Genomic DNA, 18,342 nt, shown 5'->3' with positions numbered 1-18,342 from the left:
TCTCAAAGATGACGCTTCTAAACCAATAGTTTAGATGAAATATTTTAGCAAAAATGAACATATTTAACCATCAGCCTTCATGTTGCATTATTCTGTCCCTCCAAAACAATCAATCGCTTTCCCCCAGGCTTTTTGTTTTGTTTTGAGACCGGGTCTCACTACATAGAACTTGTAATTCTTCTTCCTTAGCCCCTTAGGGGCTGAGATTAGAGGCATGTACATTATTCAGAGAAGCTATACTTAGATGTTTAAAGACACCTGTAATTTTCTGAATTCTCACTATATATGCCTCCAGTGCACATTGCCACTGCTTCATCCTTGCTCTGGTTTGGGCTCCTGTTCTGAGAAGTCATGTCCCTCTTAAAAAAAGATTTCACTATTTTAATTACGTGCATGTATCTGTGTATGGCTATGTGCACATGAGTGCAGATATCCGAGGAACCTAGAAGTATCAGATCCCTCTGGAGCTGGAGCTTCAAGTGGTTATGAGCTGCCTGATGTGGGTGCTGGGAACTGAACTCAGTTCTTGAGAAGAGCAATACATGCTCTTAACTGCTGAGCCATCTCTCCAGCCCCATATCCTTTGGTTTAATTAGCCAACTTCTGTTATGATAGGTACATAATGCTCATTTTACTTGAATCATTTATTATTTATAACTTTCAATGGCTTCTTTCAGAATAGGCATTTTCCTGATGCAAACTATTCTGATACAGCTCTAGACTGGGATATATACTCAACAGCTTATATTGTAGAAAAATGGGAGACTGGCATATTCTTTTTGTACACCGTGGGTATAAAAGTATATATATTGTAAAGACATGGAGCTAATTTCCTATTCCCTTTTCTTTCTTCCCTTTTTTTGGGGGTGGGGTGGGTGGGCATGGGGCACAACAAGGTCTCACCACATAACCCTGACTGGCCTGGAATTTGCCATGTAGCTCTACCTGTCTCTGCATCTTGAGTGTTGGACTGAAGGCTTGCACCACCTACCCAGTCTTTCATTTCCTATTTCTAAGTAATACTAACACAAATAGCTCCCAGTTATAAAAGAAATTGTTTTAAATATTATTTCTTTGGGAAATTAAGATTCTAAGTTACTTCAATGGAAAAAGGTAGGTATCTTAGTCATTTCCAACAGTTGCAGGGAGTTGAATCTCTAGGAAAGGGCTGTTACTTACACATAAAGGATGCCTACCTGCGTGCTGAGAGCTTTCTGCCTTTGGAAGTACCATGGTGCTTGAAATCTACACAAGACTTTTACCTATGAAAAAACTCACCCCTCCCCAACCCTGAGAAGGGTTTCTCCATGTTGTTTTGGTGCCTGTCCTGGATCTTGTTCTGTAGACCAGGCTGGCCTCGAACTCAGAGATCCACCTGGCTCTGTCTCCTGAGTGCTGGGATTGAAGGCATGCACCACCACCACCACCTGGTGAAAAAACTCTTATATCCAGGGAAATAAGTGGATCTACACTAATGGTCACAGTTAAGGACTCTCCTGGGTTGTTCTTATTCAAGATCTTAGTTAAGGGCCATGGCTGTGGCTAAGTGGTAGAGTGCTTATTTAACATGTGGGAGACAATAGGTTTCTACCCAGCAGATATATATATATAGTTTAGGAGATTGTAAGAATTGTAGAAATTGCTTTCAAATTAAAGATTCCAAATTTCTAATGCACTTAAACCTACTGTTCAACTCCAAAATACTATACATTCTGAATAAATTCCAAGATAACCTTGCAAATATGGAAAAAGAAGGTATGTTTATTTTAGCCTTTACAGTTGAATGTTCTTGGGCAGAGGATTGTAACTCAGTGGCAGAGTGTGCACCCAGAATGCAAAGAGTCCTTGGGTCTGATCCCCAGTAGTCCCTATTGTGACCTCAAACGCTCTGTATATCTCCCATCTACCTTCGTTATAAAGTTAAATATATTTTTTCAGCAGATAATGGCCATAGAACAAAATTAGGTAACTTGTCTAAATGCAAAATTTTTGTGAAGGGACAATCTGGCATCATCTACCAATCTACCTACAAAACCTCAATGATATTAGCACACAGATTTTTGTTTGTTTGTTTGTTTTGAGACAGGGTTTCTCTGTGTAGCAGTCTTAGCTGTCCTGGGACTCACTTTATAGATCAGGTGGTCACTGAACTCACTGAGGTCCACCTGCCTCTGCCTCCCAAGTGCTGGGATTAAAGGCATGCGCCACCACTGTCCGGCTAAAGATTTATTTATTTACTTATTTATTATATATACATTGTTCTGCCTGCATGTATGCCTGCACACCAGAAGAGGGCATCAGATCTCATTACAGATGGTTGTGAGCCACCATGTAGCTGATGGGAATTGAACTCAGGTCCTCTGGAAGAGCAGCCATGCTCTTAACCTCTGAGCCATCTCTCCAGCCAGCCCCTACCACAGTTTTATACTATGAAATATTTGCAGTAAAAAATTCTGAAATAATCTCTTAATTGTCCTTCAAGAGAGAACAGTTATATACCAGACTGTATATCTACTTAGTGGACTATTATGGGACTTTTTAAAGCACACATAGAAAAAAATTTTTTTTTAATGAAGGCAGGTTTACACTATGTAAATCTGCAATGCACAGTGTATATTTGATGATCCTATTTTATAATTACCACTGTATGTTCTTCTAATATAAAATATAAAACTGTCAGACTACACATCAGATGTTAGTACATGTGACTTACATTTAATATCTGCATACATATGGCTGATTGTAAATCTATCTTTGCCTTCAGGTGCCCAAGCAATTCTTTCTGCCATGAGGTACAGTGCTCCATCCTGCTTCTTCTGACGAACCTTCTTCACTATCAGCAACACTTCTTCAGATGAAGTTGCCATGATGGCTATAAGGTGCTAAGAGGGAGGCAAGAGAGAAAAAGAAATCAACCACATCAATGTAGGTTAAAAATAAGTAAATAAAAATAGATGTACAGGGGCTGGAGACATGGCCCAGTGGTTAAGAGCACATGGTGCTCTTCTAGAGGACCCAAGTTGGATACCTAGCACCCACGTGGTAGTTCACAACCATCTGTAACTCCAGTTTGATCCAACTCCAGGGGATCCAACACCCTCTCTGGCTTCTGCAGGCATAATATGCCCCTGGTACACATACATACATTCAGGTAAAACACCCATACAAATTAAAAATAAACAGATGTACAATTAACAAACCAACAAAAGGCATTCTGACTGTTTTAAAAACTGTATGTGCCTACAAACCACAACCCAAACCACATGGAACACTTTTGGAACATCCCCAAAGCTCCCCCAAGGCTTATTTCTAGTTAATTCTTTCTTTTCTCAAGTAGCTAATTCCTGATTTGTACCACGCCAATTTCATTTAGTACAGGAATGCTGGTAATGGTATGCCTGCAATCCTTGTACCCAGAACTGTGAGGAAGAGGATCAGAGTTCAAGGTTAGTGTGTGCTATAGTAAGACTGTATTTTCAAAGTGGGGTGGGGAGGTCTCGAGAGAGAAGCAATGGCAGATAATACAAGGTGCCATTTAATCTCATTTAGTCCCGACTTAATCTTATGAAGCAGGCTCTATTGTTAGTTAGGTTTTGTAGATAAGGAAACTGGATGTGAGATGTCAAGATGTTTTTCTGAAGCATCCAATAAGTAGGACTAGGTTTCTGTCTTTATCAGGCTGACCTCAGAGTTACACTACATACATGTCATGTATGTTCTACATGTATGACTAGAAGGATAGACAAGTTGATTTCCCCCCCCCATTATCTATTAAAAAATATGTATGTATTTTTGCATTGTGTGAGCTGATGACTTGAATTTAATCTCTGGATCCCACAAGATGACAACAGAGAACTGATTCCTTTGTCAGTTGTCCTCTGACTTCCCAGTTAAGTTGTGTTTTGTGAGTTTGTATGCACATATGCACCCAAGGACTGATTAAAATCACCTGCATTTAGGAGGAGGCGGCAAAATGATGGCTGCAAGATTCAGGCCAGTCTATTCTACATAGCAAGCTCTAGGACAGCCAAGGCTACATACAGGGAAACCCTGGCCCAAAATGATCTTTAAAAAAAAAAAAAAAAAAAAAAAAGTCCCCTCACCACCTCAAAAAAGTCTTCCCAACAGTTGATTCTCTATAAAACCAAATGTAGAATAACATGTGGGTAAGAACTCAAACAGTTTTAGTTACTTGTAATTCTGCAAGAATAAACATTTACATTTACAATAAACATTAATAAACATTTACATTTTAATTTAGAAATGTTAACTTTGTAACATTTATGGAGCTATGAAATATACCCCCCAACCCCCGTTTTCTTCTATGTAGCCAGGCTATCCTGGAACTCACTCTGTAGACCAGGCTGGCCTCAAACTCAGAGATTTGCCTGCCTCTGCCTCCCAAGTGCTAGGATTAAAGGCGTTGCAACACCACAGCCCAGCTTCTGGTAAATGCTTAATATTAACTTTGCATAGATATTATAACAAGTAACTAGGAAAAACTTAAATGCTCATCCTGACGATAGAATGTAAAATGATACTGTGTACTATATAAAACACAATTTAGGAAACATCAATCAAAACTTGTGAAAGATTGGAGAGAAGTTAGGAGGACGTTACCACATAATTACCCCAATAATGTTAATCAGTAGTTTGAAGAAAAGTGCCAGCACAAGCTTCCAATGAACTGGGCTGGGCTTGGAAAATAACAGAAGCACCTGAGTGGGGCAGGTAAAGAAGCAAATGAGTTAAAGACAGAACCTGGAAAGTAAAGAGTTCAGCACATCAATAGAACTGAGTTTCAGTACTTAACAATGGCCTTTCCTACATAACACAGAAACCATTTCCACTAAAATTTATTTAAGGCAGGGCTGAGAGGCAGCTTAGAGGTTGAATGTTGTCTCAGCATTCTTTCTCTAGGCCCTGGGTTAATCCTTCCCATTTAAAAATTTCAGAGATAAGTTATTGAACACTGGGCACAACTGTCAATTGTCTTAGAAAATTTGTTTGCCAAGTTTCTCTGGTCATCTGTAGTATCTTTGTTAAGTGTAAAGAGGACACATTTGGGAGAGCTAATAAATAGACCCACTAGGGTTACCCTACAATGGCTTCTGTGATTTTCAGATTCCTTGGAGGAGTTTCCTTGGGTTCTTCCCAATAGAACTCTATAAGAGCCATAGTGTTTCTTTTGTGAAAAATATTGCTGTAGGCTACTTTAAATCTAATATGATCAATGAAGAGATGTATTATTTTATGGAATTATCTGTTACAAGGCTTGATAGTTAAAACCTTGCCCGAAGCTGCATGTGTATGTCTTTGTTTTCTGATTTGATACATTTTTCTCTCTCCTCTCAACTAGTTTCATTTTTTTCCCAGTGGATTCTAATCTCTGAAGTTGTTACTGTTTTCTAATACTCTCTGCATAGCACTTACTTTGGGGGGTGGGGGTGTGGGTGTTTTGAGACGGGGGTTTCTCTGTGTAACAGCCCTGGCTGTCCTGGAACTTACTCTGTAGACCAGGCTGGCCTGGAACTCACAGAGATCCACCTGCCTCTGCCTCCTGAGTGCACCACCACGCCCTGCTAATGAATTCATTTAAGTAATTCTCCCAAGGTAGCATGCACAGGCAGGCCTTCATGGGTCTGCACCAGGTCCTTTAACTATATTACAGCTTCCAGTTCAGGGTTTTTATGGGGTTACTGAGTGAGTAAACATGTGGGTCTCTGTTTCTTTTGCCTTCTCTTGGGCAATGTCCCTTCTGTTTGTTTTGCCAAATTCTGATGTGTTAGTTTTTGTTTTATCTTACTATATTTTATTTTGTTATTATCCTTTGCAAGAGAATCCCGATGGGAACTGGAAGGAGCAGAGGGAGGAGAAACTATACTCAGGATATATTATGTGATAGGGGGAAAATCTATTTTCAATAAAAGGAAAAAAATAATTTAATGAAAAAAAAATAAACAAAATTGTCTCTAAAATCAAGGTCTTGTAAGTAAATATGCAAAATTAAAGGATACACCAGTTTTCAGGAAAATGTGTTGAATATGTACAAACTATATAACATATTTCCTTAATATTTTACAATGTAAAGGCATGACTAAAAAATTTACAAAAAAATCTGTTTTAAACTATAAGCATTATACTTCAAAATTCCACCACAAACAAACCATCATTTGTTTTAAAGATCATACTGGATAAGTGTTTGAGCTCTTTGTAGTAAATGCAGTTTGGGTTCATAGTACCATGTTTTTCTTACAGATGGAACCCGGGAGTGAAGTTCCACTTAGGTAGCTCTCCTCAGCCCTAATATCCCTGAAGTAGGCATTGTTGCATGAAACATATTTTTTTGTTGTTTTTTTTGTTTTTCGAGACAGGCTTTCTCTGTATAGTTTTGGTGCCTGTCCTGGATCTCGCTCTGTAGACCAGGCTGGCCTCGAACTCACTAGAACTCTGCCTGGCTCTACCTCCTGAGTGCTGGGATTAAAGGCACGTGCCACTGCCTCCCGGCAGCATGAAACATTTGACACTTTCTTGAACCAGCAGCCCAATTTGGGATTTAGGAAATATGCATACTTTAAATAGTTCTCTTGACTTCCAAAGGTTTCTGACACACTGGAAATCATAGCATGAAATCTGTAACAGCTACGGGATCATTGTATTTTACCTTCCAGCATTTGTGTGTGTGTGTGTGTGTGTGTGTGTGTGTGTGTGTGTGTATGAAAAAACATGTATGTCTGTCTCCCTTGGCAGACTGCAAGCTTCACAAAGATCAAGATTCAATGTGTTCCATTCATTATAATACAGCACCCAGCAGCAAAGCGTAATCCTCAGAAGGGTCTAATATGTATTTGTGACACTGAACGAAAATCTTTATTAAAGAATACAGTATTGCCAAGACACAAGAAACCTTTGCACATACATCCTAAACTCAACTACAGGATACTATAGCTTTCTATTCATAGACCAGAGTGTCATTTCTCACAAAGATTCCCAAAATTGGATCTTGCCCTAGAAAGAAATTTTAGGAAAAATTTACAATAGTTAAACAGAAATCTGTAATTACTGTCTTTGAATTTCCATTACCTACCTCTTCTTCTTCCAAAGTATACAGAAAAATAAACTCCTTACCATTCTTGCCTCCTGGAAAGGAGGTTTACAAGAGTGAGCTATATCTACTAGCATAAGACATGGATAGCTGCCCGGATATCAAAGGTAGAGTGAAGAATTGCCATGCTCAAGGGCAGCCTGATATACATGTTAAGATCTTAAAGAAAACAATGAGTGAAAAGAGCTCTAGAATGCTTGCTATTAAGCAATCCAAAAATGTTTTATCAGTACAGCAATATAGAAAATAAAACTTTGGAAGTATGTAAAAAGGAACCAAATGTGGCTGGACAGACAGATGGTTTATCAGTTAAGAGTTGTTCTTGATTAGGACCTGGGTTTGATTGCTAGCTCCCATATAGTGGCTTACAACTGTTTGTAATTTTAGTTCCAGAGGATCTGATGCTCTCCTCTGGCCTCCTCAGGCAGTAGGCACACAGTTGGTGGGTGCACAGACATACATGTAAGTAACCCCCGTCCCCAAAACAAAACCACAAAAATTAAAAGTAAACCAAAGTGGAGTGTTATTGTTATAAGGATGGTTTCACAAGTGAAGTATTAGGGAAATACTAAGTGCATGATAGAAGGAAATAGGTAAATACCCACTAATAAAAACTGCACACTGATAAGAGTATATCACTAAACTTGAGAATGCCAGTGCTAGGATCAAAAGGTGTGTACCACCACACCCACATTTTTTTTTTTGAGTGTAATAATCTTCCAAGTAATTTTAAAGAACTCAGAACTCCTCTGCATTCACTTAATTACCTTTCTTTTTTGCTGTGGAACAATCCTTTCTGTATATTATGTGAATATATGTTATGATTGGTTTAATAAACAAGCTGACTGGCCAATAGCTGAACAGGACAAAGTTAGGCAGGAAAGCCAAACTGAGAATGATGGGATGAGGAAGAGGGAGAGTCAGAGGTTGTCAGCCAGATGGAAGAACAAGTTGGATACACAAAATGGGATAGAGGTAAGTCATGAGTCTCAGGGCAGCACATGGATTAATAGAAATGGGTTAAGTTGTAAGAGCTAGTTAGTAACAAGCTTGAACTATCGGCCTAGGTTTTATAATTTATATTGTCTCCAAGTCAGGTATTTGGGAAGTGGCTGTCAGTCATTTGGGAGCAGGCAGTTGGAACAGAAAAACTCCACCTACAGTTTTCTTTTTCTGAGATAGGGTTTCACTATGTAGCCCTGGCTAGCTTGGGACTTATCCTCAAACCCAAGAGAATCACTTGCCCCTGCCTTGCAATTGCTGGGACTAAAGGTGTGTGCCACCACCAAGCCTAGTTCTTAAAATTGCTTTTTTATATCTGTACTTCTACAGATATAAGAAAGAAATTTATATAAGAGGAATTCAAATTCATCGAACTATTGCACTGCTCAGTTGGCCAAGTAAATACAGCAGATGATCTCTCCCTTTAAGTGCAGATGATATAAACTGGGTGTGTTGCCTCAAGCCTGCAATCCCCTGGCACTTGGGAGGCAGAAGAGGTGTTGCTGAGTTCAAGGCTAGTTTACACTACACTGTGGAGACCCTGCTTCGAAAAAGATTCAAGCCTACTAATAGGCACAAAATTCTTTCCAGAGTTGCCCTCATATGCCATTAGGATGCCACTAGAGGTTATATTTATAGTCCCTTGTATTATTATCTCTTCACGCAACTATTCTGGTTTTGGCTTTTAAGAATCTTAAGGTTGACAAATTTGACTCAGTGTTTTTAGGAGATGTCCTTAGAGACAGGGCACTGATCCACCTAAATTCAGCTTCATTGTAGCTTTTTTATGATTTTTAAAAATCACAAGTCTGGGATAGGGTATGGTGGTGTACACCTTTAATTCTAGCACTTGGGAGACAGAGGCAGGTGGATTGCTGTGAGTTTGAGGCCAGCCTGGTTTACAAAACAAGTTCCAGGATACAGCCAAGGCTACACTGAGAAACCTTTTCTTGAAAAACCAAAAACAAAACAACAAACAAAAAAAATGATGAGTCTAGATATTGAGAACATTGCCTGGAGCCAGACCTTGCTTGGTGTGTTTTTTCATACCATTCAGCTTTCTGTACCTAGGCCTGCATGCTTTCCAATCAGTCTACAATGAGTTGTACCCACAGCCCTGCATTTTTTTTTGCCGGTTCTGGTGATGTAATCTAGCACCTTACACATGTCCAGCAAGCACTCTTAGCTTTGGGCTGCATTCCTGACTCACAAACCTTTGTTTAACCTTAATTTAAACTGTAGTCTTTGAAGGAAAAACAAAACAAAACACAACAAAAACAAGATTAAATTGTGTATATTAGGGTACAACTTCCGGTAACTGGTTCTCTCCTTCCAACACGTGGGTACCAGGGGTGGAACTCTGGCTTAGCAGCAAGCACTTTTACCAGCTGAACCATCTCACCGCCGCCCTGGGCAAAAGTTTTAACATCTCTCTCCCACCCTTGTTTTACAGACGGTAAAATGTGCATGTAAGCGTCAATTTCACCGTAATTTAGCCTTAGAGAACACTGGAGAATTTATAAAAACAATCACATATTTCCATGTATTGATGGTCCGTTTTACATTGCATGGCTGTCAAACTGGTTATAACTAAAACTGGGTGTGTGGCTCACGCTTTAGGAACAGTTTGAAGCGTACGGGATGACAGGTGGAAGCAAAAAGACACGCAGCCACCAAGGTGAGGACTTCTTACAAGAATCGAAAGATTCTCCGGGGCAGACTTTCTAACGGGAAGGGCCTCAGTGTCCCGGAGAGGCCGCACTTCCTTCCTTCTCAGATGAGTGTGACCCGGGAAACCTTCGAGTCCCTTCGGCGGAAGAGCGGAATGCCTTTAGGCAGTAGATTAAGGGTCAGGGCACCTCCTTCCCACTCCGGGGTAAGAAGGGCAAACCAGCCAGCCAGCCTGTGGGGTCGCGGAGACGACGGCAGCGAGGGGCTGAACCCGCAGCGCCCCGCGCCCCCGGGGCCTGTCAGACCCTCACCGCCCACCCACCCCCATTCTTCGGTCTCCACTTACCAGGTGGGGGCCACTGCCTCCGGCCTGGGCTCCGGGAACCACGTCCGGTCAGGTTTAGCTCCGCCGCGCTCCTCACAGCCGCTGCAGGGACGAGGCCGAAACCCAGCAGCCAGAGCCGTCGCCGCCGCCTCTCTGGCCGGGGGGTCTCGCCTCCATCGCTGGCTGCGAGGGCGCTGAGGGCACGTGACCGGAAGTGGCGGGGCGGGGCCTCCGGGGCACGTGACCACCGGTGCGGCCGCCATGACACCTTCCGCTGGCTCCTGCCCTTCCCCCCCACCGGTCCCCGCCTGTTTTGCTTCCCATCTCCGGTCGCGAGTGGCGAAGAGTTTCGGGGATTCAGTTTGGCTCGCCATTCTGCCTAGAGAGCATCCGGTCTGAACGGGCGGCGCGTCCTAGGCCCGCGGCGGCTCTCCCACTGCAGGCCGCGGGGAACGTAATCGCGACCGCGGCCGGAGGGGGCGGGACCACGCGCGGGGAGGGGCGTGACCGTCACGTGACGAGGAAGTGCCGTTAACAGCGCTTTCCCCGGCCCCCGGCGCCCCTGGATGACGTTTCAAGGGCGGGGCGGGGCGACAGGGATGCTGAAGTTGAGGTTCTGCTGTCAGTGCGTGGTGCGTGCGGCGCCTGCCTAAGGGAAGTGGCCGCCTGGCTTTGGGGGCGCCGCGGCTGGCTTGTCAGCCTGCGGTTCTGTGAGCCTAGCTTGGAAAACCTGCTCCGCAGACTCCCCTCCTCCACAGCGACAGATGCAGTTCAAAGTCATGGCGGCTTAAAAAGTAGTTGTGATTTATTAGGAGCTTCTTGTGGTCAGGGGCTGACTGCTCTGTTCATCCTGCATCTCCAGAGACGCCTCCAGGGCCTAGAACACGGTAGGCACTCGCAATATTGAATGGATGAATGAATGCATGAGCGAGTCGTTAATTTTTCTGAGGCAGAGTTTCCTAATCATTATTTCTTGAATAGGAAGATTCTCTTCTGGAAATAAAGTCTATTAATTTCCCTTTGCATAAAATTTCTTTAATTTTTGTTACCCTTGTCGAGTCTTTCCTCCCGTGCACCTAGTGGGACTGGGTACGTTGTGATTTGCATTGGCTGTGTGAGCAGCAATCATTGTCTGCCACTTTTGAATTATCATCAGAATAATCCGGGGAAGTGGAAAAAAAAGTTTTGATCTTTCGTGTGTTCTACTTTCATTTATTATTGGGGGAAGATGTGACATGACACGGCACGCACTTTGTGTGGTTGTTCTGTCTTTCCATTTTCTGTGTATTCTTGGGACCAAAGTCACCAGGCTTGCACAGCAAAAAAAACATCTCTTGGGCCCTCTCTTTTCCCCCTTCTTTTCTCTCGTGTATTCTACTTTCAAACCTACATTTTGTGAGCGTTGTGACCCTTGGGAAAGCCAATCTTTAAAAAAGATGTTAGAAAAACAACAACAACAACAACAACAACACAGTGGTGGCGGCGCACGCCTATAATCTCAGCACTCAGGAGGCAGAGCCAGGAGGATCTTTGTGAGTTCGAGGCCAGCCTGGTCTACAGAGCAAGATCCAGGACAGGCTCCAAAACTACACAGAGAAACCCTGTCTTGAATAACAAAAAAAAAAAAAAAAAAAAAAAAAAAAGAAGAAGAAGAAGAAGTTAGATGTTCACTGATTTTTGGCAAGCATTTGCTGCCATCTTCTATGAGGTTAGCATTTTTTTTTTTTAAGTTTTGTTTTTAAATCTGCCAGCACACAGAAGTAATGTTTAAACTCAGCTTTTTAGAAAAGTAGGGCTTATTGGTCTGAGAATATTCAATGAACAGCATAACTAAAACTACAGTAGTTCACATTTATGGAAGGAAAGAAGAACAGGATATTCAAATAATCGGAGAGAGTAAGATGGGAAATGAAACTAAAAAGGAAGTACAGATGAGATCACATTATATGGAAAAGGAAGCTATTCTTTGCTTTTAGATACTACTAGTTACAAATCAGTTTTAAGTCTTCTCTACTCAGAATGTCAAGAGAGAGGCTTTCTTCTTTCCCGTAGACTTTCTAGGTAATGGGAATGCCTCATCGTAACTTCTTTATAGCTCACTTCTTACTTTTAAACCCGTGTGTTCTAGCGTCTGCCCATAGTACTTTATAGGAATTGTATAAACTCTCCACACTACATCCTTCGGTTACTTTCTGCAGCCTACCAAATTAAGTTTAAGTTCCTTGGCTTAAGGTTGGAAGTGTTTTGTACCTTGAGCCCTATATGACCACAGCTTTATTATTCCATTATTTACATTTTATATTTAACTGAGGACAAAACTTGTATTCTCTGAATACCTTCAGCACTTTTCCACTCCTACTGTTTCAGCTCTGTCTGCTGTCTGTCCCCTTTTCTCATGAGAAAGGCTGACTTGGGAATAGTGTTATTCCTTTTAGGACATTTTGTTTTTCTTTTCTTTTTTTCTTTTTTTTTTTTTTTTTGAGACAGGGTTTCTCTGCGTACCTTTGCGCCTTTCCTGGATCTTGCTCTGTAGACCAGGCTGGCCTCGAACTCACAAAGATCCGCCTGACTCTGCCTCCTGAGTGCTGGGATTAAAGGCATGTGCCACCACCGCCCGGCAAGGACATTTTCTTTGACTTACTGTGATCCCTTATGAGAGCTATATGTATATTTACATATATGTATGGTATTTGTGATTTTTTTTTATTTGACTAGAACTGATTTCTGGAATTCTTTTATTTATCATGTCCTCACAACTGTCCCTGTTATTTTACTAACTACTTAATAAGATAAATGACTTGGGGCTGGAGAAACGCCTTTGTGGTTAAGAGCTCTGTCTGCCCTTCCAGAGGATGCTCTTCCAGACGACTCAAGTTCTTTTCCCAGCACCCACATGGCAGCTCACAACTGTCTATAGCTCTACTTCCAGGGGATCTGACAAAACACCAATGCATATAAAATAAAAACAAATTAATTAAAAAAAGATAAATGATTGAAAATTTTTTCTTGGGTAAGGAATTGTCAAATATTTTGAATATAGTCATGCTAAATTTTGTTTGCCTGTTTTAGAATATAATTCTTATAGAGGTCAAGTTATACTAAGAACATATTACTACTAGCAGACACTAAAGCTATATTACATGTATATAATTTTAAAAAATTTCACAATGGAGGGCAGTGATAGAACACATGCCAAGTATGTAAAGATCTTGAGTTTGGTTCTCTCACATCACAAAAATAAGAGAAACCAGCCTCTACATATTTCTGTATGTTTTACCACTGGAAGGTATGCTCTGAGAAGGTTAGGACTTTTTTTTTCCTTTTTTGTTATTTCCTAGAACAATGTCCAGCATATGAGTGATGCTCAGTACATACTTGCTGATGGAATGAATGTGCTTCTAAAATAGTGTCAAAAATATAAAGCATAGACAAAAACACAAATAGATGCTTCTGAATTTTTTTCATGGTATCTGTTTGCTTTAGGATTTTTAATTCTTTTTTGTGTATGTTGGGGTGTGTGTCTGTGTGTGTGTGTGTGTGTGTGTGTGTGTGTGTGTGTGTGTGTGTGTGTTCAAGCCCATTTGCATGTGGAGGCCAAAGGTAAAAATACCATCATGTGTCTTCCTTGATGTGTTACCATGTCAGGCTTTTATGTGGGTGCTGGAGATCCAATCTGAGGTCCTCATGTCTACGCAGCAAACCCCTTACCTGTAGCACAAATCCTAATTGGTCTTAATAATAAAAACCTGTAGCCAGATATTGGGGGTAAATGCTGAAAGTTCAGTAAAGGAGCCAGCCATTACAGAGACTTGTTTTTTTTAAGCTTTTTCCAGACAGGGTTTCTCTGTGTAGCTTTGGAGCCTATCCTGGAACTCGCTCTGTAGACCAGGCTGGCCTTGAACTTACAGAGATCCACCTGCCTCTGCCTCCCATGTGCTGGGATCAAAGGCGTATGCCACCACTACCCAGCTGGAGAGACTTCTTACCTCTACCAAATCCTCAGCCTGAAAGGGCTTGAGCTCCTGTCTCCTCCCGCCTTATATTCCTCTCTCAGCCCGGCCATATCACTTCCTGTCTCCACCTTCTTAGTGCTGGGATTAAAGGCATGTGCCACCATGGTCTGGCCTCTATGGCTAACTAGTGACTTGGCTCCGTACTCTGATTTTCAAGCAATCTTTGTTAGAGCACAAACAAAATATTACCCCATTTACCCACTGTGCCATATTCTCAGCTGCTGCTGCTGTTCATCCTTCTTCACTAACTTGGTAATGAAGGTTGAGAAGTTAAAAGTAATGAGTAGCAGGTTTTATTTTATGTTATTTTGGCTTTTCGAGACAGGGTTTCTCTGTGTAGCTTTGAGCCTTTTCTGGAATTCACTTGGTAGTCCAGGCTGTCCTTGAACTCACAGAGATCCACCTGCCTCTGCCTCCCGAGTGCTGGGATTAAAGGCGTGCGCCACCACCGCCCGGCTGAGGTAGCTTCTTAATGAAAGCTTCCTATAGACAGGTGATTCAGGACACAAAGAAACACAGTGGGTTTGCTACCTTACTTTTGAGGAGCTTGGCCAGTTTTCAAGTCCTACTTTTTTTTCCTTTCTTAAATTGCTCCATAGTATAGTGGGATAGGACTACAGAGGGACTTGGAAATCCAGGCCTAAAACTCTGAGAGTCAGGGAATGACACTGTGAATAAACTTTTGCATATAACTGGGACCTAGGTGTGGCTCTGTGTGTGTCCCCCCCCCCCCCCAACAGCTGACTTCCAGGGATGGGCCACCTTTTTCTCTGTTGATTGTTATTATATGTTGAATGGGCGGTAATTAATATTTAATATTTTGCAGGTTTTTTTTGTTTGTTTTTTTCAGTGAGAAATCCTGTGTCAATTATAGAACAACCTTCGTCTTTCTGGCTAAATGACTTTTGTGCCAGTGATACCAGAAGCCTACAGCCATGTTCTTGCAGAGTTTGAGTCCTTGGATCCATTACTCACAGCTTTGCGGCTGGACTCCAGTCGTCTAAAGGTGAACTTCTGCTTTGAGACAGTCTCATGTAGCACCCTACTTTCACTTCATATCCACGTGCTCGTGTGCTCTGCCATTCTTGCCCCTGCTCTTTGTTTTGTGGACTCCCGGGGCTTTTGCCTGTTTTACCTTACATAGAAGTAGCTCATTCTTTATTTTTTGAGCTATCACTTGAATTTTTTTCAGTTCTGGAATACACTACTATTGATTTTTTCATCCTTCTTGGTAATCTTGCTGTCTTCTCTCAGGAAGTAATATACATTATTGGTGTTAAAATAGCATAAATGAGCATACCTCATTACATTTTGAACAACATGAACTACAGCAGTTACTTCAAGAGGAGGACTTTGATACAACCCTGTATAGGGAATAAAGCAAAAGCCAGTTAGCTCTGTGGAAAGGACATGGTTCCCTGAAACCTCAGATTCTTGATTAAACACAGGGAAGTCACAGTGAAGAATAAAGTCTTAATCACAAATGATTTCATTCTGAAACTTTGCTGTTGCCTTAAATTCCCCTCTTCTCCTCTCCCCTTTTTCTTTCCTCACCTCCTTTCTTTCTCTTCCCTCCCCTCCCTTCCCCCTTTCTCTTCCCTCCCCTTCCCCTTTCTCTTCCTTCCCCTCCCTTCCTTCCCTTTCTCTTTTCTCCCCTCCTTTCCCTTTCTCTTCCCTCCCCTGTCCTCCTTTCCCTCCCCTTCTCTCCTTTCCCTCCCCTCCCCTCCCCCCTGCCCTCCCCTTACTCTTCCTCTTCTTTCTCTTTTTTTGGAGACAGAATCTCACTTTATCGCCCAGACTTGTTGGAAACTCACTGTGCAGCCCAGGCTGGCCCCACATTCCTGGTGGAATGCCCGCCTCAGCTTCCTCAGTGCTGGGATTGCAGGCCTAAGCCTGATGTGCCAGTGCAGATTTCTGTCTTCTGAGAAAAGGGAGAAGAGGAAACAGCAGTCAGGTTAGTGCAGTCAACAGTGGTGAAGATCAATCAGAATGTTTTCAGCTGCAAGTTATACCATACCTTACTGCTGGACACGGTCTAAGAGGGGACTTGTGTGAGAATTCTGTTTGTGAGAACACGCCAAGAAAACATGACAGTTTTTCAAAGCACAGAATAGTTCTTGGAATGTATTTTTGTGCTCCTCCCAGGTGTAGCAGACAGAAATGAGTTTCCTTCAGCTGTTATTATTCCTGTGCCTCTATGGAAACATATTTTTACATGTGTGGCTTGTCCTTGTGATTGAACGTCTTACTCATATGATTCTTTTCAACCCTCAGAGTAAAAATTGTCTGATACTCTGAATAAAGTTGGCTAATGCATGAGACTTTAAGTCCTCCTCATTTGTAGGTCCAGCTCCTCCAGGTTCGTGCTGCCCACTAGAGTAGTAAACACTTTACAAATAGAAGTTAATGCACGGAGGCAGAGGCAGGTGGATCTCTGAGTTCGAGGCCACTCTGGCCTACAGAGCAAGATCCAGGACAGGCTCCAAGGCTACACAGAGAAACCCTGTCTCAAAAAAATCAAACCAACCAACCAACCAAACAAACAAACAAAACCCTTACTGGACCTCAGCATTACTAGGTTTAGGGTAGTGGCCCATTGAGGGTCCTGAGGACACAGGGTTCTTCATCTTCCTTCTCCCATCATACATGTTGGCTTAATTACAGTAGTAGTAGTATAATATCCTGCCTGATCTTATCAGCTTGTCTACATTAGTAACTGCAGCAGGAATAAGGGGCCAAGAACAAAGTTTTGGACATTTTCTTGTCTCTACTTTTCATTAGGGAAGACAAAGCTTCCAAGAAGTTCCTAGCAGCTGAGTCTGCTGGCTGGAACTGAGTCCCCTCGCCACCCAAGGCAGCAAAGGAACCTACAAAAGCGAATATTTGGGCTCATCAACTTCTGTGTTGGAAAGACACAAAGTTGAAGAGGATTAGGAATGGTTTTTAGTCAACGACAGGCACCAAAACAACAAAGAGAAACCCTGACTCGAAAAGCCAAAAAAAAAAAAAAAAAAAAAAAAAAGAAAGTATTTTTGTTGAAATACTTTTGTCCAGAGAATGGCCCTGGCCAGATGTAAGCTAATGAAGAATAAACACAGCTGGGGAAAGTTATCTATCCAATTACCCCAAAAGTATAGGGGAAGTTGTGCCCAATTAATGATCAACCACACTGTTATAAGTTCTTTGGTTTTTTTTGTTTGTTTGTTTGTTTGTTTTGTTTTTGGTTTTGGTTTTTCGAGACAGGATTTCTCTGTGTAGTTTTGGTGCCTGTCCTGGATCTCATTCTGTAGACCAGGCTGGCCTAGAACTCACAGAGATCCGCCTGGCTCTGCCTCCCGAGTGCTGAGATTAAAGGTGTGTGTGGCCTGGCTCTGTATAGTTCTTGAGGGAAGAGTCGAATGGGGAAATTACAATAGCATATAAGAAATTCGTTGCAGGATACAGCTAATACATTCAAAAGCCAATATCACCAAGACTCTTTAAGTCTTGGTTTTCCTCTGGAAAAGTCCATAACTTTTTCCTTACCAATATCAGCTGAATTCCTACTTCATATCTTTGTGGCTCATAGCAAGCTTTTTGAGATTCCACTAAAAAAGTTTAAAAGCAAAATGTTCTTTGGTATATTTCAGTGTTCTAGAATTATCAATGAGTGCTGTTACATTGTGTCCTTCTAGGCAGGGTAAAGAAGGCAGGCAGGCAGTGAACACAGACTTGCAGTACTTATTCCAGTGGCGAGGTTATTTTTAACAGTGTTGGGAATGCAGCCTAGGTTCTTGACCATGCCAGGCAGGTGTCCTGCAACCAAGCTGCATCCCCAGTGCATAGTGGGTATGGCACAATCATCTCAGACTTGTCTTTTCATGCTCTTAGTGTACCAGCATAGCTGTGTCTCGGAAATGGTTGGCATTAGGCAGCACAGGAGGAGGACTCAATCTTATTCAGAAAGATGGCTGGAAGCAAAGGCTGTTTCTCTCTCACCGGGTAAGAACAAGGACATTTACACGTTGCTTGGAGTATGCTTCATGAATGTGAATTTTTCCAATGTCATCAATCCTGTAGAGTAAAAAAAAAGAATAGAAACAAACTGTTCTTTGTCTGATGTCCTAGGAAGGTGCAATCTCTCAGATTGCCTGCTGTTCTCATGATGATGATTATGTCGCTGTAGCTACCAGGTAAAACACTCTTAGAATGATGATCTTTTCTAAATGCATGTTAAGCTGACAAGT

The 18,342-nt window shown here is 41.9% G+C and overlaps 2 protein-coding genes across 3 annotated transcripts in view; one reads left to right on the top strand and one right to left on the bottom strand.

Moving 5' to 3' along the window:
* The window catches only part of LOC102914896 (general transcription factor IIH subunit 1-like), a 72,908-nt gene extending 62,333 nt beyond the window's left edge, over window positions 1-10,575 (bottom strand). The window contains exons 1-2 of one of the 2 annotated variants that reach the window (XM_076542911.1): window positions 10,125-10,575; window positions 2,714-2,882 (exon numbers count right to left, since the gene is read on the bottom strand). In XM_076542911.1, the coding sequence (XP_076399026.1) occupies window positions 2,714-2,867 (154 nt within the window). In that variant the 5' untranslated portion in view covers window positions 2,868-2,882; window positions 10,125-10,575. The remainder of the gene's footprint in view (window positions 1-2,713; window positions 2,883-10,124) is intronic. The other variant, XM_076542913.1, reaches the window with a different exon arrangement.
* Window positions 10,576-10,721: 146 nt separating this feature from the next.
* Window positions 10,722-18,342, top strand: part of LOC102916143 (BLOC-2 complex member HPS5) — a 43,007-nt gene continuing 35,386 nt past the window's right edge. Inside the window, 4 exon segments of the mRNA XM_076542908.1 lie at window positions 10,722-10,990; window positions 14,943-15,122; window positions 17,987-18,097; window positions 18,224-18,288. Coding sequence (XP_076399023.1) covers window positions 15,015-15,122; window positions 17,987-18,097; window positions 18,224-18,288 — 284 coding nt within the window. The 5' untranslated portion in view covers window positions 10,722-10,990; window positions 14,943-15,014.

Source organism: Peromyscus maniculatus, chromosome 1 (genome assembly GCF_049852395.1).
Source record: "Peromyscus maniculatus bairdii isolate BWxNUB_F1_BW_parent chromosome 1, HU_Pman_BW_mat_3.1, whole genome shotgun sequence".
Classification (NCBI taxonomy): Eukaryota; Metazoa; Chordata; class Mammalia; order Rodentia; family Cricetidae; genus Peromyscus; species Peromyscus maniculatus.
The sequence above is the reverse complement of the archived record's forward strand: the minus strand, read 5'-3'. Positions and strand labels throughout refer to the sequence as shown.